The 24,385-nt window shown below is 66.9% G+C and overlaps 3 protein-coding genes across 7 annotated transcripts in view; all 3 read right to left on the bottom strand.

The window, feature by feature from the left end:
• Nucleotides 1-8,957, bottom strand: part of IL34 (interleukin 34) — a 28,504-nt gene extending 19,547 nt beyond the window's left edge. The window contains exon 1 of one of the 5 annotated variants that reach the window (XM_075940604.1): nt 8,866-8,957. The gene's annotated coding sequence lies outside the window, so the exon portion shown is untranslated. Of the gene's footprint in view, nt 1-1,190; nt 1,859-6,212; nt 6,369-8,865 lie in introns of those variants that run through there. The other 4 variants (XM_075940605.1, XM_075940601.1, XM_075940603.1 and 1 more) reach the window with 4 other exon arrangements.
• The window catches only part of CFDP1 (craniofacial development protein 1), a 192,089-nt gene that overhangs the window by 119,976 nt on the left and 47,728 nt on the right, over nt 1-24,385 (bottom strand). The gene's annotated exons all lie outside the window — the stretch shown is intronic.
• Nucleotides 16,480-24,385, bottom strand: part of SF3B3 (splicing factor 3b subunit 3) — a 37,185-nt gene continuing 29,279 nt past the window's right edge. Inside the window, exons 19-26 of the mRNA XM_075940588.1 lie at nt 23,992-24,197; nt 23,133-23,289; nt 21,313-21,438; nt 20,258-20,470; nt 19,401-19,499; nt 18,957-19,100; nt 18,067-18,171; nt 16,480-17,327 (exon numbers count right to left, since the gene is read on the bottom strand). Of these exons, the coding sequence (XP_075796703.1) occupies nt 17,187-17,327; nt 18,067-18,171; nt 18,957-19,100; nt 19,401-19,499; nt 20,258-20,470; nt 21,313-21,438; nt 23,133-23,289; nt 23,992-24,197 (1,191 nt within the window). The 3' untranslated portion in view covers nt 16,480-17,186. The remainder of the gene's footprint in view (nt 17,328-18,066; nt 18,172-18,956; nt 19,101-19,400; nt 19,500-20,257; nt 20,471-21,312; nt 21,439-23,132; nt 23,290-23,991; nt 24,198-24,385) is intronic.

Here is a 24,385-nt window from a genome sequence, read left to right as displayed (position 1 = left end):
TCCCAGGCCGGCTTCCGGGGGTGACACCAGCACTTGGAGCCGCACTACTGCGGCCTCCAGTCACTGGAGACAAAGGCCATTTGGCAGCGAGACCCGGCAGGAGAGCACCTGTGTCCTCCAGCTGGTCCCGCGCCATCGGCCACGTCTCCTAGGGAACCTCTCTCTCCCAAAGGGAACACCTTCCCAGACAGCCCCCAACTGGCACATTCCCAGGCCTGCTGGGGCAAAGCCCAGGTCTGAAACAGCCACGCCCCCAGCTGCCGGTCCCCAGAGCCAGCTCAGGGTGTGCATGACGGAGCAGTGTCCTCCAGCCACAGGGAAGGTTGAATTTGCAAAGAGTTGGATTTGACTCCAGGGAGAATGCAGCGGTAACGGGTAAGGTGGCTGGCAGCAACGGTCCCTCTAATCTGTGCCATCCATGTGCGGAATACATTTTTTATGTGCACCGAGGCTCATGTGAGAATGCACCAACAGTAAAAAAAATCCAAAATCAACCCATTGCTGTGGGGGGCTCTGCTAATCAGCAGGGCGGCGTTTGTATCTCTCCTGATCAGCCGCACGAGCCCAGCTCTCCGGGGACACGAGCTGGCAGTGGCTCCCTGTCCGGAACTGGGTGCCAGGGCATCTCAGATGCTGGATTCACTGCAGAAACCTTCCCCTGCCCCCCGTAACGTCCACCTGCCTCCCCCCTGCAGCACAGCCACCGTTACCACACCGAGCTGCTACTGAACCAAGGAGGCAGCTGACACCCAGCGTGCGAGTGTCGCTAACTGCTCAGGGACGGCGCTGGCAGCAAGACCGGAGCGTTGGCCTGTTTGTTCAAAAACTCCGGCTGCTCGGCCCGAGCTAGGAGCGCCAGAGTGCGCAGGCCACTTCTCCTTGTCCGAGCTCGCAGCAAGGCGCTGGGTGAGCTGTGCCAAGTCTACGGGATGTGCCTGGAATGGGACTGCTTCTCCGGACCCCAGACAGAATCACCAGGCAGGGGAAAGGCACCGGCTAGGGGCTCTCCCTCCTGCTGTCCAGCAATGTCCCAGACCCGACCCTTCCACTCCCCAGGTACTCTTGGGGGGGGGGGGGTTCTCGAGCTCCCCCTCCAGATTCTCACGGGAATATTGTTGGCTGCTCCCCCCTCCTTCATCACTGCCAGCGACGCGGGGAAAGTGCACACACTTAGCGGCGTTCCAACTTACCGCTTCTCCCTGGCCTGGCCGGCCGGCAGACAGCTGGCTCCCCAGGCCTAGGAGGGGGGCAGCTTGGTGCCGCGGTTAGACCCCGATCACCTCAGGCAAGACACAGAGCAGAGGGCGAGCCTGACCGAGCTGCTGCGAGGACAGGCTACGCCCGGGGCGGTGGCAGCCCGAGCCGCGGCCCAGCGCCCGCTGCCAGGGCCGCCATGTTAACAGGTCCGCCACACTCCGCAGGGCCCAGCCACGCCGTGGCAGGCAGGGTCACGGAGAGGCACGGCGTTAGACTGATCACCTGCCCCCAGGCCAGCCCTGCCCCCAATCCCACGCTCCGCACCAGCGCGCGGCGAACGTCTGGGCACAAACAGCCAGAAGGAAGGGAAGTCGGGGCTGTGGGGTTAAACATTTACCAGCAGGCTGTCGGCCCAAGCACAGGCAGCTGCTGCGCGTGGGGATAAGGCGGCTCTTCTGAGCAGAGGGTGCGTGGAAGCAAAGGCCTCGGGTAAAACCAGAACCGAGCTGCGATAAAGGCAGCACAAAGCATGGGGGGCACCTGCCGCAGCCGGCCAGGGGTGGGGTCAGTCGTCGCAGGGCCCCCCCATATTTCTTACCCACCCACGATTTACAGCCCAATGCCAGGCACCTACCGAAAGCCAAGGGAGTTGGATCTCCCTGCACCCTGCGAGCGGCCAGCCCCTGCTCCCTGGCACGGCCAGAATTCCCAGGCCCACTGCCCCGCCACGCACTGCAACCCCGGCCGAGCCACGACAGCCGAGAGCCAGCACACGTACCCGAGTCAAGTCCCAGCAGCCAGGCAGAGAAGCATCAGAAACAGCCGGTTCCCTCTAAGGCCGATCCTAGCACACCTTCTAGCCTCCAGCCTTCGGCACAGCACCCGCTCCTGTCTCTCTCCCCGCGTTAACAACGGGACCAGCTGCCGCTGTCCGTTCCTACTCCTGCCGGCAGCTGGGAGCCCGGGGGCGGCTCTGCACTCTCCCGACACACCAGAGAAAGCCTGCGATGGTGGCCCGTGGGTTCTGTGAGCTCTGGTCAACTTGGCAAGAAAGCGGCAGGCTCCGTGGGCAGCCAGCGGTGCTCTGCCAGCGGTGCTCTGTCACCAGGGGCCGCAAGGGGGGGGGGCTGCCTAAACAGCTGGGCACTGGTCTTCCAGTGGCCAGTCTTAGCTCACATGCCTTCCAAGCGCAGCCTTCAGGAGAAACCCCTCTCCTCCTAACCACCATCCCCCCCTTCTGGCTACAATCGATACACGCATCCCTGCAGGTTGGCAGCCACCTCCCACGCCCCCCTCGGGGACCTGCTACGGAGACGCCAGCCCCACAGGATCCCTCTGCGCTGTTCACCCCCTCGGAGCGCTGGGTCCCAGCTGAGTAGACGAGAAGTGTGGGCAGCACCGTGCCCGACTCCAAGCCGCTGGGGCCTCCTCCCGCCCCTGCACCCGAGAGGAGAGTTCTCCGGAGGCAAATGGGGCTTCCCCCGGCCTGCCACTGCAGGTGGATGCTGAGACAAAGCCGAGCAAAGGAGGCTGCAGGCAGGGGCCACGGGGTGTGCAAAGGCCAGTTTAACTACCCATGGATTAGTAGCCACCGTGGGCCGTCCAGGCCTGGCCTGGCTGGGGCAAAAGGAGGATGGAGGGCCTGAGGGGCGGTATGTCTGGGCCCTACCCAGGCAGCTCAGCTCCGTCAGCTTGTTTAACCCCCGGCTGGAGAGCGGGGCCTTCGCCACGGATATTCGGGGCGTCTGTTCCCCAGACCGGGCTTCCGCAGCCCCAATGGCCCAGCCCTGCGGGGCGGACAGGGACATTTTCGACAGGTTTATAAGAATTCCTAGTAATGAGCGCGGGCTCCTGCACATAAACCTGCCCGCAGCTGGGCGCCCCCACATCCCCGCCGCTGGGCGCCCCCACACCCCCGCCACTGGGCGCTCGGCACCCCCACACCCCCACCGCTGGGCGCCCCCGCATCCCCGCCGCTGGGCGCTCCCACAGCCGAACCGCTGGGCGCTCCCACAGCCGAACCGCTGGGCGCCCCCACATCCCCGCTGCTGGGCACCCCCACACCCCCGCCACTGGGCGCTCGGCACCCCCACAGCCCCACCGCTGGGCACCCCCACAGCCCCACCGCTGGGCGCCCCCACATCCCCGCCGCTGGGCACCCCCACACCCCCGCCACTGGGTGCTCGGCACCCCCACACCCCCACCGCTGGGCACCCCCACAGCCCCACCGCTGGGTGCTCGGCGCCCCCAAGGCCCCACCGCTGGGCGCTCGGCGCCCCCACACCCCCGCCACTGGGCGCTCGGCGCCCCCACCGCTGGGCGCCCCCACACCCCCGCCACTGGGCGCTCGGCGCCCCCACCGCTGGGCGCCCCCACACCCCCGCCACTGGGCGCTCGGCGCCCCCACCGCTGGGCGCCCCCACACCCCCGCCGCTGGGCACTCGGCGCTCCCACAGCCCCACCGCTGGGCGCCCCCACACCCCCGCCGCTGGGCACTCGGCGCCCCCACACCCCCGCCGCTGGGCGCTCGGCACCCCCACAGCCCCACCGCTGGGCGCCCCCACACCTCCGCCGCTGGGCGCTCGGCGCCCCCACAGCCCCACCGCTGGGCGCCCCCACACCTCCGCCGCTGGGCGCTCGGCACCCCCACAGCCCCACCGCTGGGCGCCCCCACACCCCCGCCACTGGGCGCTCGGCGCCCCCACAGCCCCACCGCTGGGCGCCCCCACACCTCCGCCGCTGGGCGCTCGGCACCCCCACAGCCCCACCGCTGGGCGCCCCCACACTCCCGCCGCTGGGCGGTCGGCACCCCCACAGCCCCACCGCTGGGCGCCCCCACACCCCCGCCGCTGGGCGCTTGGCGCCCCCACAGCCCCACCACTGGGCGCCCCCGCACCCCCGCCGCTGGGCGCTCCCACAGCCGCACCGCTGGGAGCCCCTACACCCCCACCGCTGGGCGCCCCCGCCGCTGGGCGCTTGGCGCCCCCACAGCCCCATCGCTGGGCGCCCCCACACCCCCGCCACTGGGCGCTCGGCGCTTCCACACCCCCGCCACTGGGCGCTTGGCGCTTCCACACCCCCGCCGCTGGGCGCTCGGCACTCCCACACCCCCGCCGCTGGGCGCTCGGCACTCCCACACCCCTTGCAGCTGGGCACTTGGCGCACCCACACCCCCGCAGCTGGGCGCCCCCACACCCCTGCAGCTGAGCACTTGGCACCCCCACACCCCCGCAGCTGGGCGCCCCCACACCCCTGCAGCTGGGCACTTGGCGCCCCCACACCCCCGCAGCTGGGTGCCCCCACACCCCTGCAGCTGGGCACTTGGCGCCCCCACACCCCCGCAGCTGGACGCCCCCACACCCCTGCAGCTGGGCACTTGGCGCCCCCACGCCCCCGCAGCTGGGCGCCCCCACACCCCCGCAGCTGGACGCCCCCACACCCCCGCAGCTGGGCACTTGGCGCCCCCACGCCCCCGCAGCTGGACGCCCCCACACCCCTGCAGCTGGGCACTTGGCGCCCCCACACCCCCGCAGCTGGACGCCCCCACACCTCCGCAGCTGGGCACTTGGCGCCCCCACACCCCCGCAGCTGGGCGCCCCCACAACCCTGCAGCTGGGCACTTGGCGCCCCCACACCCCCGCAGCTGGGCACTTGGCGCCCCCACGCCCCTGCAGCTGGGCACTTGGCGCCCCCACGCCCCTGCAGCTGGGCACTTGGTGCCCCCACGCCCCTGCAGCTGGGCACTTGGCGCCCCCACGCCCCCGCAGCTGGACGCCCCCACACCCCCGCAGCTGGGTGCCCCCACACCTCTGCAGCTGGGCACTTGGCGCCCCCACACCCCCGCAGCTGGACGCCCCCACACCCCCGCAGCTGGACGCCCCCACACCTCTGCAGCTGGGCACTTGGCGCCCCCACTCCCCCGCAGCTGGGCGCCCCCACACCTCTGCAGCTGGGCACTTGGCGCCCCCACACCCCCGCAGCTGGGCGCCCCCACACCTCTGCAGCTGGGCACTTGGCGCCCCCACGCCCCCGCAGCTGGGCACTTGGCGCCCCCACACCCCCGCAGCTGGGCGCCCCCACAACCCTGCAGCTGGGCACTTGGCGCCCCCACACCCCCGCAGCTGGGTGCCCCCACGCCCCTTGCAGCTGGGCACTTGGCGCCCACACACCCCCGCAGCTGGGCACTTGGCGCCCCCACACCCCCGCAGCTGGGCACTTGGCGCCCCCACGCCCCTGCAGCTGGGCACTTGGCGCCCCCACACCCCCGCAGCTGGACGCCCCCACACCCCCGCAGCTGGGTGCCCCCACACCTCTGCAGCTGGGCACTTGGCGCCCCCACACCCCCGCAGCTGGACGCCCCCACACCCCCGCAGCTGGGTGCCCCCACACCCCCGCAGCTGGGTGCCCCCACACCTCTGCAGCTGGGCACTTGGCGCCCCCACACCCCCGCAGCTGGGCGCCCCCACACCTCTGCAGCTGGGCACTTGGCGCCCCCACACCCCCGCAGCTGGGCGCCCCCACACCTCTGCAGCTGGGCACTTGGCGCCCCCACACCCCCGCAGCTGGGCGCCCCCACACCTCTGCAGCTGGGCACTTGGCGCCCCCACGCCCCCGCAGCTGGGCACTTGGCGCCCCCACGCCCCCCTGCCAAGGGCTTCTCAATCCCTTTGCTAACTGCGGCCCAGGCTGGGGTGGAGACCCGGCGCTGGGCAGGGGAGGGGAGGCCGAGGAAAGTCTGAGGCGGGGGCTGGACACAGGCCTGGGGGGCGCCCGCCCCTTCCAATCTGCTGGGCTATGCAGAGTTCCTGGGGGATTCCCAGCCCCACCACACCTGGGGGGGGGGGGTTCTGCCCCCGCGGGCCGGCAGGACGGGGCCGAAGCTTTGCAGCCCGGGGGTCCCCCGCGCCCCCGCCCCGGATTCCCGGGGGTCCCCAAGGCCCCTCCCGCCCTGCGTGGCCGCTGGTCACCGAGCCCAGCGGAGAGGGGCGCGCGGGACCCCCCCAAGCGCCGCTTACCGCGGGAGCGGGGCAGGGGCGTGCGGCGTCCGGGAGCCTCGCGCGGCGAGTGCAGCCGGTCCCGCCCGCGGGGGCCGGGCCGGAGCGCGCACCGGGGGGCGGCCCCGCTGGCGGGCACGTGGGTTCCCGGAAAGCTCCGGGGTTCTTGGCAGCCCGGCGCGTGCTACACGTGGAGCCCCGCCCCCCGCCTGTCAGTGCCCCCCCTCCAGCCAGAGCCCCGCCCCCCCCGCCTGTCAGTGCACCCCCCTCCAGCCAGAGCCCCCCCCGCCTGTCAGTGCACCCCCCTCCAGCCAGAGCCCCGCCCCCCCCGCCTGTCAGTGCACCCCCCTCCAGCCAGAGCCCCGCCCCCCCCGCCTGTCAGTGCACCCCCCTCCAGCCAGAGCCCCCCCCGCCTGTCAGTGCACCCCCCTCCAGCCAGAGCCCCCCCGCCTGTCAGTGCACCCCCTCCAGCCAGAGCCCCGCCCCCCGCCTGTCAGTGCACCCCCTCCAGCCAGAGCCCCGCCCCCCCGCCTGTCAGTGCACCCCCTCCAGCCAGAGCCCCCCCGCCTGTCAGTGCACCCCCCTCCAGCCAGAGCCCCGCCCCCCCGCCTGTCAGTGCACCCCCCTCCAGCCAGAGCCCCCCCCCGCCTGTCAGTGCACCCCCCTCCAGCCAGAGCCCCGCCCCCCCGCCTGTCAGTGCACCCCCCTCCAGCCAGAGCCCCCCCCGCCTGTCAGTGCACCCCCCTCCAGCCAGAGCCCCGCCCCCCCGCCTGTCAGTGCACCCCCCTCCAGCCAGAGCCCCGCCCCCCCGCCTGTCAGTGCACCCCCCTCCAGCCAGAGCCCCCCCCGCCTGTCAGTGCACCCCCTCCAGCCAGAGCCCCGCCCCCCCGGCCTGTCAGTGCACCCCCCCTCCAGCCAGAGCCCCGCCCCCCGCCTGTCAGTGCACCCCCCTCCAGCCAGAGCCCCCCCGCCTGTCAGTGCACCCCCTCCAGCCAGAGCCCCCCGCCTGTCAGTGCACCCCCCTCCAGCCAGAGCCCCCCCGCCTGTCAGTGCACCCCCTCCAGCCAGAGCCCCCCGCCTGTCAGTGCACCCCCCTCCAGCCAGAGCCCCCCCCGCCTGTCTGCACCCCCCTCCAGCCACAGCCCCGCCCCCCCGCCTGTCAATGCACCCCCCTCCAGTCAGAGCCCCGCCCCCCCGCCTGTCAGTGCACCCCCCCTCCAGCCAGAGCCCCGCCCCCCCGCCTGTCAGTGCACCCCCCCTCCAGCCAGAGCCCCGCCCCCCGCCTGTCAGTGCACCCCCCCTCCAGCCAGAGCCCCGCCCCCCCGCCTGTCAGTGCACCCCCCTCCAGCCAGAGCCCCGCCCCCCGGCCTGTCAGTGCACCCCCCTCCAGCCAGAGCCCCCCCGCCTGTCAGTGCACTCCCCTCCAGCCAGAGCCCCGCCCCCCGCCTGTCAGTGCACCCCCCCTCCAGCCAGAGCCCCGCCCCCCCGCCTGTCAGTGCACCCCCCTCCAGCCAGAGCCCCCCCGCCTGTCAGTGCACCCCCCTCCAGCCAGAGCCCCGCCCCCCCGCCTGTCAGTGCACCCCCCTCCAGCCAGAGCCCCGCCCCCCCGCCTGTCAGTGCACCACCCCCCTCCAGCCAGAGCCCCCCCGCCTGTCAGTGCACCCCCCTCCAGCCAGAGCCCCGCCCCCCGCCTGTCAGTGCACCCCCCTCCAGCCAGAGCCCCGCCCCCCGCCTGTCAGTGCACCCCCCTCCAGCCAGAGCCCCGCCCCCCGGCCTGTCAGTGCACCCCCCTCCAGCCAGAGCCCCGCCCCCTCGCCTGTCAGTGCACCCCCCTCCAGCCAGAGCCCCCCCGCCTGTCAGTGCACCCCCCTCCAGCCAGAGCCCCGCCCCCCACCTGTCAGTGCACCCCCCCTCCAGCCAGAGCCCCACCCCCCGGCCTGTCAGTGCACCCCCCCTCCAGCCAGAGCCCCGCCCCCTCGCCTGTCAGTGCACCCCCCCTCCAGCCAGTGCACCCCCCCTCCAGCCAGAGCCCCGCCCCCCGGCCTGTCAGTGCACCCCCCTCCAGCCAGAGCCCCGCCCCCTCGCCTGTCAGTGCACCCCCCCTCCAGCCAGAGCCCCGCCCCTGCCATGCCCCCCCCGTGCATCCCCCTCCTGCTTCCCCCCCAGCCCCCCGTGTCTGTGCTGTCTCTTGGCACTGGGAGCCCGGGGCGCAGGCCTGCCTGGCTGACCCCCGGCGGGGGGCCGGGCCCTAGCTCGCAGCTAGCCCGGGGTGGCAGGGGCACGGGGGTGCTGACTCGCATCTTTCCCGCCCCCCATTGGCACAGGCCCTGCCCGGGTTCCCAGCCAGGCTCCGGTCCTGCCTGCCCCCCAGCGCCCTGCTGTTCTCGCTCACCCCAGGCTCACCCAACGTGGGCCCAGGGGCAGGGAGCGGGCGAGCAGGCCCTGCATACGGCCTGGCCGGCTGCCAGCCTCACCCCCACCTCGGGAACCCCCGCAGCCCGGACTCCAGATGGCCCGCTGACACCACACACATTCTTGGGGGTGGGGGGAGGAGCCGAGAGCCCTGCCTGCCTCTGTTTCCCTCCTACAGGGTTCCCAGCTGCAGCCCAACCAGCCTGCAAACGCAAATGCCAGGCAGCCTGCAAATACCCCCGACACAGAAACCACAACAGACCTGAGGAGCCCCGGTGGCCTGTCAACCTCGCAGCCCTGGGAGGTTGCAGCTTGTTCCTTCCCCAACCGTCAGCCCCCTCCAGCCGCGAGAGCCTGCAGGCACCTCCCTCTGCTGCTCCCAGCCTTGGCTCCGGGCCGCTCAGGAGGAAAGCCAGCCAGCCCCTCCCTAGCTCCCTCTGCCCCCGTCAGCCGCCCACCCCGGTTTGGCTCTTGAAAGCCAGCAGAGTCGGCTCGCCACTGCCTTCCAGCGAGTCCCCCCTCGTCCCCGCAGGGCCTGCCCAGCGCTCTCTGCAGGGATGCCTCCTGGATCCCAGGCTGCCTCTCCCAGGGTGCCCTGCATGCCCCATCCGGGTGCTTTATCAGGCAGCTGCTGCCCTGGCTAAACAGGGACCCTGGCTTGGCTTCACTCCCTCCGGCTGGCCTGGTTAGGCTCCATGCAGCTCCCTTATGCAGGGCCGGCCTTACCATGAGGAGAACTGAGACGGCCGCCTCAGTGCCAGACTGGGGGGCCTAGGAGCCAGAGTGTAGACAATTGTGGACATGTCGGTAGCAGAGCAGCATCGTGAGAGGAGCAGAACAGGAAGGAGGCTGACTTGAGACCTTGCAAAGTTTTGGCCCAAGCGAGGGGCATGGGGGCATCATTTGCACCCCCTGCCTCAGGTGCCAAAATGTTGTGGGCCGGCCCTGCCCTTGTGCAAGCTTGCCTCGCGGCCGGGCGCTGCCGCAGAGCAACGGGCGGCTGGGCTCTGCACCTCCGCAGCCAGGGCCAGGGCCGCCCACCGCGCCGTTGTGGCCACAGGCAGGAGGGGATCCATGCTGCTTAACCCCCCCGCCCCCAAACTGTGCACTAGCCTGCTAAAACTGCCTGCAGAGACCCTCTGCCTGGAGGTGAAGCCGGGGGAGGAGAGAAGGGGGAGGGACTTTGTGCGCTAACCCACCCCCCGGCACAATCTTGCAGCTCCCATTGGCTGGAAGCAGGTCAATGGGCGCTGCCCGGGCTGTGCTTGCGGCACAGGAAGTGGGTGGAAGGGCGCAGAGCACACCGCCCTGCAGCTGACCGCTTGGAGCAGCATGCTGGGAGCGGAAGGCAGGGGGCCTGCCTGAGGGCCCTGCTGGGCTGCTGGCTGGGAGCCACCTTGGCTAGAACCTGCACCTAGCACCTCCCCCTCCTTCACCCCACCCCTCTGCTCCCCAGCCCCAGGTCACAACCCAAACCCTCTGTACCCCTGCTCCTGCACCCATATCCCCTCCCAGACCCTGCAGCCCAAACCTCTGCACCTCTTCCTGCTCGCCTTTCCACCCCAGGTCACGACCCCCTACCAAATCCTGCACCCCCTCCTACACCCTCTTCCAGGTAGAATCCTCTCCGGCACCCATAGCCCCTCCTGGACCCTGCACCTGCACCCCCTTTCCCTACCTTGAGCTCCTTTTTGCTCCCCCCCAGACCCCGCTGCTCCTCCACTAATATCATGGCAGGCCACTTATCAAATTCTTGGAGTGACCCCCTCATCCAAAAGTACGCCCCCCCCCCGTCAGAGCTTCACAACCCCAGACCTGACAAGGCCTGCCACGCGATCTGCTGCAGCGTTAAAACCAAACTCCACACACAATGCCACCTCCGGGGTTAAGGAAACCGCGTGTGTCAGGCGAATCCCAAACAAAACATGTCACTCGCATAAACAGTTTGCTGTGACAGACTTAGAACTACTAGCCTATAAATATTTACATTTAATAATTGGGCCTCTCCATTTGCAGCGCAGACATTCCTCTTGATTGTCTCGCCCGGGTTTTTTTAACGTTTGAATTCTTCCTTGTGTTCCGCAGCGTGTCCCGAGACAGACTGAAGCAATGGATGGTGTTTTCCTAAGAAAACAAGTTGTTTTTATAGATTTGAATGATACCACAGCAGGGTGAAAATCAGACACCAACCTGACTAATACGTTTCGGAAAAAACGGGAAGGATTCGGTAAAAAGCAGGTTAAACAGAAAACGATGGGGTATTTTTATCCCCTTCCTCCCACACCCATGATTCACCTTTACCAGAGCAGGCAGGCACGGGACAGGGCGTCGCAATCAACAGGTGTTGTCCTCGATAGTACTATTGTGGGACTACACACTGCTGCAGATCAGCCCTTCGCACTACTTAATGGCTCTCTCCTAGCTGGTGACTCCTGGCGTGTTTGGTCGCCAAAAGCTGCCTTTTGGTGAAAAGAGAGTGAGAGCGTGCATGTTGCCGAGTGACTTTTGTTGGGAAAACACCCAGTTTCGATGACCATATATTTGGTATCTATGGTCATGCCAATTTTCTTCCACAATTAAAGCTCATTACCTAATAAACCATCTTGTTAGTCTTTAAAGTGCTGCATAGTCCCGTCTTTTGATCCAGCCCTGCGAAAGACTTTTGTCTTTTCCCCTCCCTTTACTGTCAACAAAGAGCGGGTGTGGACTCTGCTGTTTGTTTTGTTGAGAACTCGCTTCCACCAGCATCCCCCATTGCCTGCCCTGCTGGCTCTGCTCAGTGTTCTGTGATCTCTGCTGCCCTGCAGGCAGGCACCCCTCCCCTGTCAAAGCTCCGGGAAGTGTCTGGCAGCTGAGTGAGCTGCTCCCTTTGGGGAACAAACAAGGAGCTGGGATGCTCCTATTCTGCCTGGCTAGGAGCCCAGCGGCTGGCAGGGGGAGGGCTGGAGAGGCTGCTGTGCTGCTTGGACGTTCCTCAGCACAGGGAGCTCCCAGAGCCGTGAGAGAATCCCAAGAAGGGCAGGGATCAACTCTGCCTTCCCACTGTACTGCACTGTGGGATGATTACCCACAAGGCTTTGCTCTGTCTGTCCCCAGGGTGTTAGCCAGGTAATGTTCCTGCAAGAGGCAGGAAAACTAGTTTGATCAGTTTTCACGTTTGCGTGTCGGCAACGCTTTTGTCGCCAAGCCCGCCCGGCATAGACCCACCTCTGCTGGTGCCGAGGCAATGCACGGGGGGCACGCAGGGTCGCTGGGATGGGACGCACTCTGCAGGGGGATATGGAGGAGCAGTGGGGATGGGGGGCAGGAGGGAACACAGCAGTGAGAGGCAGCAAGAGGGGGCACAAAGAACCGATGGGCAGGCAGCAGAAGCAAGAAGTCACTGGCTGCCGCCTGGCAGTGTGGCTGGAAGAGGGGCAGAGCAAGCCCCACTGGTCCAGAGCTGTGCCCACGGACCAGCAGCGGGAGCAGGGCCCCATGGGACACCCACAGCCATCGTCAGCCACTGACTCCCCCGTCCCAGGCGAGCAGGGATGTGGCCGGCAGCAGGACCTGCCTGCACTGATGGGGGGGTGGGGGGGGCAAAAACACAGGACACTTTACCCAGTTTTAAGACAAATGTGGAACATTGACAGGAAGGCTTAAATACGGGCCTGTCCCTTTAACAGCGGGATATCTGGTCCCCCTGGCAATAGCCCTTTGGCCTGGTGTCAGATTACATCAATAGAAGCAGCAGCCCCCATGAGATGGGCATGTGCCCAGTTCACAGAGGGGGAAACTGAGGCACAGAGGTCAAAAGTGGCCTGCTGACGCTCTCTGGAATGGGACCCACAGGCGGTCAGGCTGCAAATCTCCCCTCTCAGCCCCCTCCCCTGTTCGGGCCCCAAACTCAGCTCCTCCAGGACAGGGATGAGCACCTTTCAGTCCCACCCTGCGTGAGCGAGAGGTGGCGGGTCCCTCTGCTAGCGCTGGCCTCAAGGCAGAGTCTGGGGAGCTCCGGCTGGAACGGGCACCTGACAGCACTTCTGGACAAGGGGCCAAACGCCGAGGCCAGCTCCCCAGCGTGCTTACGGGGGACGAAGGCCACAAAACCCCTGCCAAACCGGCCCCGCAGGGGCTCTGCAGGCCCCCGAGGGCAGCGCCATGCTAGAGGGGCCCTCTCCATGGAGGCTGCCCAGCCAGGACCAGCCACCGTCCTCCCATTGTTCTCCCGGGTCAGGCAGCAGGAAGGGGAAACGCCTGTTAACTGGAGGCCAGGCTCAGGAGAGGAGGAGCGGGCAGGCGGGCTGCTGCATGCTAGCCGTGAGCTGGGGGAATCCCCTGGCAAAGGGCCCAGCGGGGCACCCGGCCGCAAGCCAGCCTACTGCCTCGGCTTCCGGTCACTGCCTCCCCGCCAGAACCGGCAGGCCAAGCGACCGGCAGTGGGACCCCCCTCGCACCGAGCCAGCAGCTCCGCACGGGCCAGGGCGGGATGAGATCTGGGCTCTCCCTGCCTGGCCCTTGGCACCAGCCACACCCCTGCCCCGCAGAGAGCCTGCCTCCCGACGCGTCTTTGGACCCAAGGCCCGAGGGGCCAAATCCAGCCCCTGGTCCCTAAGGCTCAGAGCCCCCCCCAGCATCGGGGACCCCACACCAGCATCACCCAGATCCCAGCCTGCTCCTGCACCCCCCCCGCCCCCCGTTGGTTCCTGCACCCCCCCCTGCCCAGACCCCCCGCCCCCCGTCGGTTCCTGCGCCCCCCCCGCCCAGACCCCCCGCCCCCGTCGGTTCCTGCGCCCCCTCCCGCCCAGACCCCTCCCGTCGGTTCCTGCACCCCCTCCTGCCCAGACCCCCCCTGTCGGTTCCTGCGCCCCCTCCTGCCCAGACCCTCCCACCCCCAGCCTGCTCCTGCACCCGCTTCCACCCAGACCTCTTCCTGGCAGCCCCCTCCCACACACTGAACCCCTCATTTTTGGCCCCACCCCTGAGCTTAGGGGGCCCCCCAAGCCCTGAGGTGTGAGGGGAGGGTGGTTCTGCTTGCCAGTCGGGGGTCACCTCAGTGAGGGGGGTCGTTGTTTCTCCCTTATGCGCGGCCCCCGGCCCACCAGAGGTTCCTCCCCCCTGTCCAGCCCCCCAGAGGGGGCAGGCTGAGGGCAGTTATTGTGGCCCTATGGCGCCAGCACCGGGCTGCGGAGCGAGGCTACGACGCAGCCGCCTGCCACAGGTGCTGGGACCCGCCCGGCCCAGCTGTGGCTCCATGGCTGAGCGGAGAGCTGCCCCAAGCCACAGGCTGGAACCGCCCCCCCCCCCCATACCATTGGCTGCAGCCGCCAGTCGGCCCAGAAGCCTGGCTGCATCGGAGCCTGTATCGAGAGGGACACCGAGCCCGTGGGGGACGCCCGCTGCTCCCCGTGCCAGTGCCTGCCTGGCACTGCTGAGACGCCCGGGCCGGGCCACGAGCTCAGACGCCCCACAGGGCCGAGGGGGCGACTGTTCCCCGGGCCCTGCCTGCCCAGCTCCCCCAGCGTCGGAGGGGAGCGCAGCCCCATCTCTGCCCCAGGACATGCCGCGGTCTTGTGGCTCCCCTGGGGTCCAGCAGAGCCAGGCATCTGTGGGGCAGGAGGCGGCGGTCGTGGGGTCTACGCCGGAATTGGGCCCATCCAACCGGCCCACTGCCCTGGGCTTCGCAGTGAGCAGGGCAGGCCTCTGGCCCCACCTGCTTGTAGGGCTGGCTGGCTGGCAGCCGTGGCTCTTAGCACCTGCTCAGGGCCACTCCATGCCCTCCGCACGCAGGCCAGGCAGGGGCTAGGCTCCAGAGAGCCGTTTGCTAATATTGCAGTCTGGGAAGCACCAGGGAGCCCAGGTTTTCCCCGCTGGCTCTGCTTCCATCCGGCCCTGGCCCTTGCTCCAGAAGCTGTTGGCCGCTGCGGGGCAGAAGGCGGGAGCTGGCCGTTCAGATGACAGCTGAGCGACGCCCAGTGCTGCCGACACCCTGCAAAATGAGACGCTGGGAATTTCCACCAACTGGAAAGAGGCCCCGAGGGCCAACTGGCAAAGCGAGATTCCGGGGAAGGCTGCTGCCTGGTGATGGCAAGCGGCCGCCTGCGCCAGGCTGGGGGCCGGAGACGATGGTTTTGTTGCTTGCGGGAGGGGGTGTCCTGGGAAGGAGGCTACCCTCCAGGCCTCACGGCTGGCGTGGGGATCCCGCAGTGCAAAGAGCTGCATTCCCACCCGCCAAGGGGTGCGCGAGCCCGGGCAGGCCTTCGGGCCAACGCTCCTGGGAGGAGAATCCGAAGGCCAGACGGGGAGCAAACAGGGGGCAGGGCCGACAGCTCACCCCGGCCAAGCAGCGGCCAAGCCCTCTGCTAAGGAGGCAGCTGGAGCTATGGCGACCTGAGAGGAATGTTCCCCTCTAGCCAAAGGGCAGCCCAGGAATCAGAGCAGCTGCAGACCTGCCAGCAACCAGGCCAGCCCTCCCACCCCTTCCCATCAGCCCCGAGCACTGAATGGCCCCTGTGCAGAAGGGGTTGGACAGGGCAGCGGCCAGGCGCTCAGTTGCTGTGCCGAGGGACCACTCCGGCGCGGCAAGGCCAGGCCTTGCGTCACCAGCTCGGATCGCCCGTGTCGCCCGGCTGACTCCTGGCCCCGAGACCCCTGCCCGTTCCCTGCCCCCTGCCAGCGCACGTGGGGGGGATTTGCTACTGCACTCGAGAAGCTCTCTCCCCTCGGCCTCCAACCAGCTGCCCTCTGGGAGGGACGCTGGCAGCGGAACCAGGAGATGGCCCAGATCTGCCTGGGTCGTCGGGAAGAATCAGCCCTCGTTAGCAGGCAGGGGCGCAGGCTGGCGCCATCGCCCCTCGCTCATCCTGGCTCCGGGTTCCGCAGGGGGCGGTAGCCTGGGGAATCTGCTGCCAGCACAGAGCGCCCCGCCACAAGCCTGCACCCGCTCCTGAGGCAGATCTGTGGCGCCTACGGCCCCCCACACATTCCGTGGCTGCAAGAGGCATGCGGCAGGGTGGGCTTGGGAAGGGAGTGGCCCCTCCACGCATGACCTGGGTGACAGCGCCCGTGTCACACGCAGCACGTTACAGCCATCGTTCCCGTGACCCTAGGGGGGACGCCAATGGGTACCGGGTACCCTAACCGGGTAACGGTCACTCGGCTCCCCTGGAGCAGCTTGCCACAAACAGAGGGATGCTCCAGCCTCACCGGGCCCCCGCGCAGGGCCAGGAGCCGGCATCTGGGTCCAGGAACGGGAGCCCCTCGGGTCGGGACCTGGTCCAGCTGGGCTGCAGTGGTCCCCCGCCCTGGATCCCTGCAGCCGGGTAACCGGTTAAACGTTAGGTTAACCGACCAATCCCGGTTGTGTCGTTTTACCGTGACTGCTCTGCGAGCGCTCATAGGAGACAGGGTGGGAGGAGACGGCAGGGCCATCGAGTCCAGCCCGCCGCCGCGTTTTGCTGTGACAAACCCACATCCCCGGGTGGCCGACGGGCTTTGCCGGAGCCTCCCAAGCGGGAGTGGGAGCTTGTGCTTCGGCAAACTGAGCGAGAACTTCCTGTTGCAGATCCCGGGTGGCCGCTCCCCACCCAGCCGGCGGCAGAGCCAGCGGAGAAGGGTCCAGGAGGGAGCGCTGGGGCCAGTCAGGCCGGGCAGGCAGGGAGCAGATGACGCGTGACCATCCCATTTCTCCAGCTGGTTCTCCTCACTCCCCAGCGATTTCACAGGCTGTTCCTTGACCTCTGCTCCTCGCCCTGACCTCTGCTCCTCGCTGGAACCCGCCCCGTCGTCAGCTGCACCCGGGCCGTGAGAGGAGGCTGGTTACAGGCAGCTTTTCCCACGTCCGCTGCCACTCCCCGGGGGCACCGTTTAGGAGTAAAGACCTGAGACGGTCAAACCCACTTAAAAACCAGGCTTTTATTCGCCCTGCGCTGCTCCCGCCAAACGAACCCTCCCCCTCCCGTCAACATTGTACAAAACTCTATGTACAGGGCAAACACTAAAAACGGGCGCGTGGGCCTGGCCAGCGGGGTCCCCGGACCCCTGCAGAGCTCAGAGTGCAGGGACCGCCGCGCACTGGCCAGAGGGCTCACGGAAGCCCAGCACAGTGCGTGGGGGTGGGCGGGGCAGGGCGATTTCAAAGACACGGGCAGTTGACAGCCCAGCAAAGGGCCGGGCAGTGCCAGACGCCCATCTGAGCACTCCTGCCCAGTCTGCCATGACGGCCTGGAGGCTCTGCCCTGCCCAGCTGGGTTCACCAGGGCACCAAAGGGCCTCAGAAAACAGATCCAGGCTCTGCTCCTAGGCACGGGAGGAGGGGGCCATGTGTCCCTGAGCCCGGGGCGGGGAGTGGGGGATCTAGAGAGCTTTCCTGCTCTTCTCGCAGGCCATTCTGATCACAGATGGGTTCCCCAGAGACCCCGGCGAGCTGCATGCCTCCTGGGGAGACCTGACTCTGGTACCGAGTTTATGGGACCGCTTGTGGCTCTGGATGGAACGTTCCCAAACCCAGCTCCGGGGGCCAGAGCAAGAGGAGCAAAGCGGAGGTCCAAAGGGGAACGGAGCACGCCTTGCTCCCCCTCACCCGGCCGGGGGCTCTGCTGCTCAGAAGGCGTAGCGCGTGCGGATGTCCTCCAGCTTCTTGGACACCTCCGGGGGGGTCCTGTCCAGCTCCTCTGAGACGTTCTTCTGCTTGTTGGGCTCCATGGAGTTGAACTGCTCACAAAGGTCCCCGTCGATCACGTTCTAGCGAGAGGACGCGGGAGCGCGTTAGGCTCGGGGCAGCGAAGAGGCCTGGGCAGAGCTGACGAGGGGGGCAAAGGGGCAGCCTGGCAAACAGCTCTTAACCCGCTCGGCAAACAGGGCCACGCTCCGCAGCCTCGTCGGCTGGAGCAGGGGGCTGCTCTGGTGGTGGACAAAGTGGGAGCGGGCGCAAGAGGCAGGTGCACTGCACTGTGGCCTAGTTTGAAATCTGCCTGAGGCTCTGGGAGGGGCAGCTGCGCAGCCTAGTGGAGAGAGCGCAGGGCTGTGACCCAGGAGTTCTAGTCCTGGCCCCGCCACTGGCCCCCTGGGATGACCATGGGCAAGTCACTGCACCGCCTGTTGCCTCGGTTTCCCCCGCTGTCAGGTACTGCTCTCCCGCGTACAGCGCTTTGAGAGCTGGGCCGGAGAGCGCCAGCCCCAAGCCGGGTGTTACAGTCTGGTCCCGTTTACTTGAAGCAGTTCTCCAGACCTCCGCATTACCCAAAGCACACCCTTCGCAGCACTGCCCAGGCTGGCACCGGGTCAGAGCTCGGCTGCCTTGGAGCCAGTGAGCAGGACTACGAGGCGGTGGCCACCCCACCGGCCACTTATCCAAGCTCCCCGGGCCGCTACTGCTGAGGTACGGGAACGCTAGTGTCCCGCCCCCCAGCCGTGCCTCTGCCAGCGGCGGCAGTCTGGGCTGGGCAGAGGCTGCCCTGGTGGGTGCAGGCCCCAGCCTTACCTTCACTGGGAAGTAGTAGGAGCGGAAGCTCAGGTGGTCCCGCCCACAGAGAGGGGGATGCTCCGACCTCAGGTGCATCTCCACGTGCTGGAAGAAGTCGTGATCCTGCAGGGACAGGAGGAGTTGAGAGGGGAGGGCCGTTGGCTCCCCCCGTGCCCATGGGATGCTGGAACCGAGAGGCAAGAGACCCAGCTCCTAGGACTGCAGCATCAGGAGAGAGCAGCGCTCCATCCGCAGCCTATGTCCTGGCCAAAGGGGCCTCCCATGGCTTCCAGCCCACCCGGGCCATGCTGCCAGCCACACAACAGCCGGTGGCTGCTCCCGTGCAGGATGGAAGCATGGCCGCAGGAAGACAGCTCCCAGCATGCAGCGGAGCTGCCGCCTCCCATTGAAACCACCCAGGGCTGCAGGCTGCCCCACCGGGCTGCCCTTCAGCTACCCCTTTGGCAGGGGCACCACATTCAGATCCACCTACAACAGCAAAGCTCCTGCCACTCACTCCTAGGGCAGCAGCCTCCGTGGGCATGCGGGCAAGGTGTGTGGAGAGGGGCGGGGCCTCGGGTGGAAGGGGCGGGGCTGGAGGCAGCCAGTCCTCAATCCCACTCAGACAACAGCCTGCCTGCCCCCACCCCAGGCAGCGCTGAAGAGGCCCAGGCTTCCAGCCACCACGGCCAGGCCCTGGGGCACTGGCCCTCTCCACCCCCTGCCCGTCCTGGGCCCTGTCTCGAGTTGCTCTCCTGCCACATGCCCTGATCTCACCTGCTCCCTCTGGCTTTGCTGTGCCCTTGACTTCCTCGCCCAGCAGCCACCCAGAGTCCGGAGCTAGCAGAGGGCGCTGGCCGGGGGCGGGCGGGCAGTCAGGCAGTGCCTCGCGGCAGGATGGCTCTTACCTCGTGGGACGTGAAGGGGACCAGGATGCCAATGCCCCCCGACAGGGTGGTGTAGACGAGAGACTCAGACCCGCCCGGGATCAGTGTGGTCTTCTGCAAGGACAGCACCGTTTCCCCCACGTGGTAGTTCATGATCACCTCCGCCTGTGGGCACGTATTTCCCGGGTCAGTATTCCCCTCCGGCGCTCGGCCGCACGCGCCGCAGCACCGGCAGGGCGAGGGGAGCGGCATGTGCTCTCCGCCACAACCCAGCACCTCCCCACAGCGGCCAGGAGCATCATGCGTGGGTGTGGCCGGGGACAGGGCAGGGAGGGAGGGAGAAAGGGAGCCCTGGCCACACTCCCCTGCAGGCCTCGGCCAGCGCTCTCCGAGCCAGAGTGTTTGGCGCAGGAGGGCTCCCCAGGGTGCCTGGCCTTCGCTCTGCCGGTCTCCCGGGAGGCTTACCTTCTGCGAGGCGCCATTGAGAAGTCCCCGGTCCCACAAGGCCTTGTTGCCCGTCGGGTCCTCGTCGACCTCGTCGTTGGTGTTGGGAGGCAGCCTCACCTGTAGACACACAGCAGGGCGGAGTCGGCGGGGGGCTGTTGCCTTTCGTCTACACGGCAGCTCCGAAGGAGGCGGCAGGGCCCCCGATGACATGCACATGGGGCTCTAGGGATGCTGGGGGCAGATCCTTGGGCCACAGGAAGCACTATCTCCCGTCCTTCGCGGTGCGGGGTAGGGACACGCCCACACTAGAAAGGCTGCGGCCGAGCCCGGTAGCGCAGGTGCTCACTACAGTGACGGAAGAGGGCTCCCATGGCCGCAGCGAATCCACCTCTCCCAGAGGCAGAGGCAGGGTGATGGAAGGGTTCGTCCGACCTGGTGGTGCCTCCACCGGGACCTAGGGAGCCTGAATTACGTGGCGGTTTTCCACCGCCCTGAGCCACGCAGTTCAAACAAGGGTAGAACTGCCCAGTGTCCACGCGCCAGAAGACAGGAAGGTGGCGAATAATGCACCTCCTCCACCTGCAGGTCCTGCCTCCCCCCACACTGCTGCATCTCTTGGCGTCTCCAAAAGGTAAGCAGCCTGGCTCTTGACACAAGCGCCACGGGCTGCCCAGTGGCTACCCGTGGCCAGGAGCGCATCCGCATGGGAAGTCTGGCTTTGAGTCCAGTGAATGTTTGCGGATGGACCAACACTTGGTCGTCCCCCAGGGCACTGGCAGCACGTGCAGGTAGCCGCAGTGGCTCTAACAGCGTACATCTCGCGGCCGGGGCCGCCCACGGCCAGGGACAGCGCGCTGGCGGAGGCCCAGACTCACCACACAGATGTTGCCGAACTTGTCAGCGCCTGCCACGGTGTCGTAGTCGAGGAGGGTGGCGGTGGTGACCCAGCGCGGGTAGGTGTCGTCGGCAAAGATGATCAGCTGGTTCTCGTTCCTCTTGTAGCGCACCCAAATGAAGCTCTCCTGGACGTCCGACACGATCACGCGGTGCCCGACGGTCTGGATGCCGGAGATGTAGTTGGCGATGTGCTTTCAGGGAGGGAACCGCAACAGTAAGGAGCCCGACAAAAAACTCCTACGGGCACCATGCCCCGGCCCCCGAAATCCACCCGGCCCCGTCATTTGAAATGCTTGGACCCAAGCCGCGATTTTACACCCCAGCTCCGACATTGCAGCTACCTGGGGAAGTGTTGCTAGTGCGTTTATGAACCACACTGGCCTCCGTGCACAGTTCTTGGCCTCCTAATACCCCTGTCCAGAGTGGTCTCAGCAGGGGGGCGCGTAGGAGCACAGATGCTACCTCCACACCTAGATGCGTGGGTTACGCCCTCCGACCTCCAGGCCAGCCTCCAACGTCTGTCCTGGCGCACGGCTGTGACAGAGCGCAGAGGCTGACAGCTGGTGCCACCTACACTCTGCTGAGCTGCTGGCAAAATCCACTGCCCCTCGTGCCAAGGACAGAAGGCCTCCCCTGTGGTTTGGAGCCTCACCAGCAGCCAGAGGAATGACCCTCACAGGGCACAGCAGCACGGAGCAAGGGCATGGGAACCCACTGACCGCTCTGTGGGAGGATGGCATGGCGGGGTTTAAGAGGCATCGCTCACGACTGGCAATCAGCTGATGAACACGGCAGGGGGCAGTAGCAGCTGCCTTTCAGCCGGTCCGTCCTAGGTTACTCTGGGTTGAGGTGCACGCACAGGGCACCCGAGCCCGACGGGGCCCCCAGCGTGGAGTTTGGAGAGGACAAAGCCCGACACACACACACACACACACACACACACACACACACACACGCTGACTGAGCCGAGTACCACACGAAGCGCCACCCCCCACCCCGAGAAACGGCACCTGTTGGGGACCCAAACCAATACCTTGTTCTCACACTTCCGAAGCAGCTTCTTCTTGCCCAGGTCGTACACACGCAAGAGCTTCCCAACTCCAATTAAGACTCGGCCCTGGAATGGGGCGATGGCAGCAGGCACCTCTTCGACGGGGGTCTGCGCGGGGAGCGGGAGGGAGGCGCGTTAGAAAGCCCAGCGAGGGAGCCAACTCGCATGGTGACAACAGACTGCACTTGCACTGGAAAATCAAAGCAGCGCCAGGCAGTGGACGTCATCCTGCGGACGCTTTCATGCCCTGATCTGCCCCCGGCGCCCGCAGGACACCACACATCTGACACTGCTTTACTGGGGCGTGCGTGCCTCTGGAAAACACCCCCCAAGCCACTGACGGAGCGCTGGCGTACAGCGTGGCCATCATCCTGGGAGCCAATACGCAGACTGTCGGCAAGGCGAAAAACTCATCGCTATCACTGGCCCTGGTCCCAACAGGATTTGGCTAAACCCAATTCTGATGGCAACCTGCAGCCCTTCCGGCCCAGGAGTCAGTGCAGCGGCCGGCGAGGTGGGCCAGCTGGTGGAGACGGGGCGTTAACTCTTGACAGGTCGGCAGGGAGAGCTGCCCAAGGATAGCACCATGCCCCAAGGGATCGGTCAGCAATGACAGCGGACACAATGAATTCCCCTGGTGGCTTGGCTGCTGTTGGCCATCAGCACATTTTTCCAGGTTTGGTCACAGGAGCTAACAAAAGCCAGGCCAGCCAGCCAGCTTTGCAGGCAACATGATGGGCGTTAAGTGACCCTCGCGGCAACAGACCACTCTTGGTCAATTGGAAACGTGGGACGAAAGAAGAAAGCCACCACATTCTTTAGCATTTCCTCACCCATGCTGGGAACACACAGGGAACAGAGGCTTCTTTGACCTCCGTGCTGCTGAAACCCACCAAGCGCTGTTACTGCGGGCCAGTCTCGTGTGTGAACCCAAGCCAAGGGTGTTAAATATCGAGGAACTGACTAGTTGAGTAGTCGAAAGAATTTCCATCCGCTACTGGACCGGCACGTCCCGCTGGGCCCCTTGTACGTTTCAAAGGCATTTCATGTGGCGCCGCTGCTTTGAAATGCCATGCGGAGCCGAGGTCAGCTGGGGACGGTTTGAAATACCACGCGGGATTCGCTGGGGACTGCCACTTTCAAGTACCCCATCTCCCCTCCTTTGCTGCCTCATCTGATAGAGGCAGCAAAAGGGGGAACTGAGTAGTTGACTGACTAGCCGATAAGCATTTGCTTACCAGCTGGTCCACCAGTGCTTAACATCCTTAACCATGGGGCACTGGCCCGTAGCGCTTAAACCGGGGGATCAGGGAAGCCTCCTCCCCAAGGCAAATGACCTGCGTGCAGGCGAGCTTTGTAAAGACACGGCCACGCCTGAGGCTTGGAAATGCCGCGTTTCCTCTCGGCCGTCTCCCAACGTGCTCTGGGAGGCGGGAAGGTCCTTCCCTGCCCATCACGGGCATGGCACAGCAGACAGGGCCCTGGCCTGGGCCTCCGGAGACCCGGGGTCAATTTCTCTGGGCCTCGGCTCCCCACTGCCTACAGGGGCTGCGAGAATAAACGTGCTCCTGCGTGTGAGCGGCTCACACTATGGGGCAGGCCCAAACCAGCTAGACAGACAATAACGCTGGCGGCAGGATAGTCCTACCAGCTGCTCCTGCAAGGCCGTCCGGCTGTTCCCCAGTCTGAGTGAGTATACATGCGGATCTGCCTGTCTCCCCCTCCTCTCTTGGTGCACGCCGCTCCCAAGGTTAGCCCAAGAGACGATCCCCCACTTCCCCCACTCCACACCAGGCACGCACCTTGTGTAGGAACTCCAGCTTCTCACCACTATTCACCAGCTTGTACGTGTAGATAAACCCGCCGGCCACCGACCGGGGGTTCAGAATCAGGTCCTTGGCCACTCCCACCAGCACATGCCAGTCATCCCCGGTGTTGGAGAATCGGCACACGGCCACGCTGGGGACAACACACGGGCACCCGCAGGTTAGCATCGCCCAGTCCTGCCTCGGGATCGGACGCGCCCAGCGCACACGGGTGTGAAAGCAGGGCAAGCACTTTGGAAGCTCCTCGGCATGTCGCTCAGACGTTCGTCCGTCCCTCCCTCCACGTCCCCTCGTTGTTTGCAGGGGCTAAGGCAGCAGTATCGGGACGGAGGAGCCGCTGGGCCGAGGCAGGGAGTGGCAATTTGGGCGGCCACTTTTGCTTTTGAGGCATAAGCATCTGGTCCCCCAGCAGCACAAGAGGACAACTGGCACAAAGCCAAAGGGACAGACTGTCCATCAGGGTCTCCCCTCCCCAGGCTCAGTCCCACCTGACCTCTCTCGAATACACGGCCCCGGCCCTTGGAGCCCCCACAACAGTGCCTGGCTGTTTGCCTGAGGCAGGGAGGATGCTAGGAAGGGCTGGGAACACAAGCACGACGGGCTCCTAAGTTTTGTATCTTCTGAACCCCCTAGGGCTTTCCTAGCCTGTTCCCTTCACCGGCGTGTAACGGCCCAGCGAAGGTGCCGGCACCAAGGCCTAGAGGCCGGGGCCGAGGAAGGGAAGACAGAGTCGGATCGTGGGAGGCGTCTAGCGGCCACTCGCCCAACAGCCGGGCCAGGCGAGCAGCGACGCGCGAAGCGCCCGCAGCCAGCGGCTGTCTGCCCTGCTCCTCACCTGAAGGCAGCTTCGTTCTGCTCCAGCTGCACCAGATCTAGCGTGTTGCCCTGGATGGGGTTCATCACTCGGACGACCGAGGCCCACTGGCCGTTGCCGGCTTTGGGGGCACCAAAGATGGACTCGGGGAGATTCTCGTTCAGAAAGGCGGCCGCCATCTCCGCGGCCAGCTCCCGCTCGTCCTCCCCGGCTGCCTCCACCATTTCCTGCCGTGGGGAGAGGAGGAGCTCAGCACACGAGGGGCCTGTGCGGCTGCGCGGCCAGCAATTCGCAAGGCGAGTTGAATGGAGAGAGCCCCCGGCTACGGGCTACTAGCCAGAGAGCCATGCGCACGGGAAAACGCCTGGTTTACAAAGCCAGAGAACCAAGAGCTCCAAGGATCCTCCAAGCCACG

This window comes from Pelodiscus sinensis, chromosome 12 (genome assembly GCF_049634645.1).
Source record: "Pelodiscus sinensis isolate JC-2024 chromosome 12, ASM4963464v1, whole genome shotgun sequence".
Lineage (NCBI taxonomy): Eukaryota > Metazoa > Chordata > Testudines > Trionychidae > Pelodiscus > Pelodiscus sinensis.
Note: the sequence above shows the minus strand (reverse complement) of the source record. Positions and strands in the feature narration are given on the sequence as shown.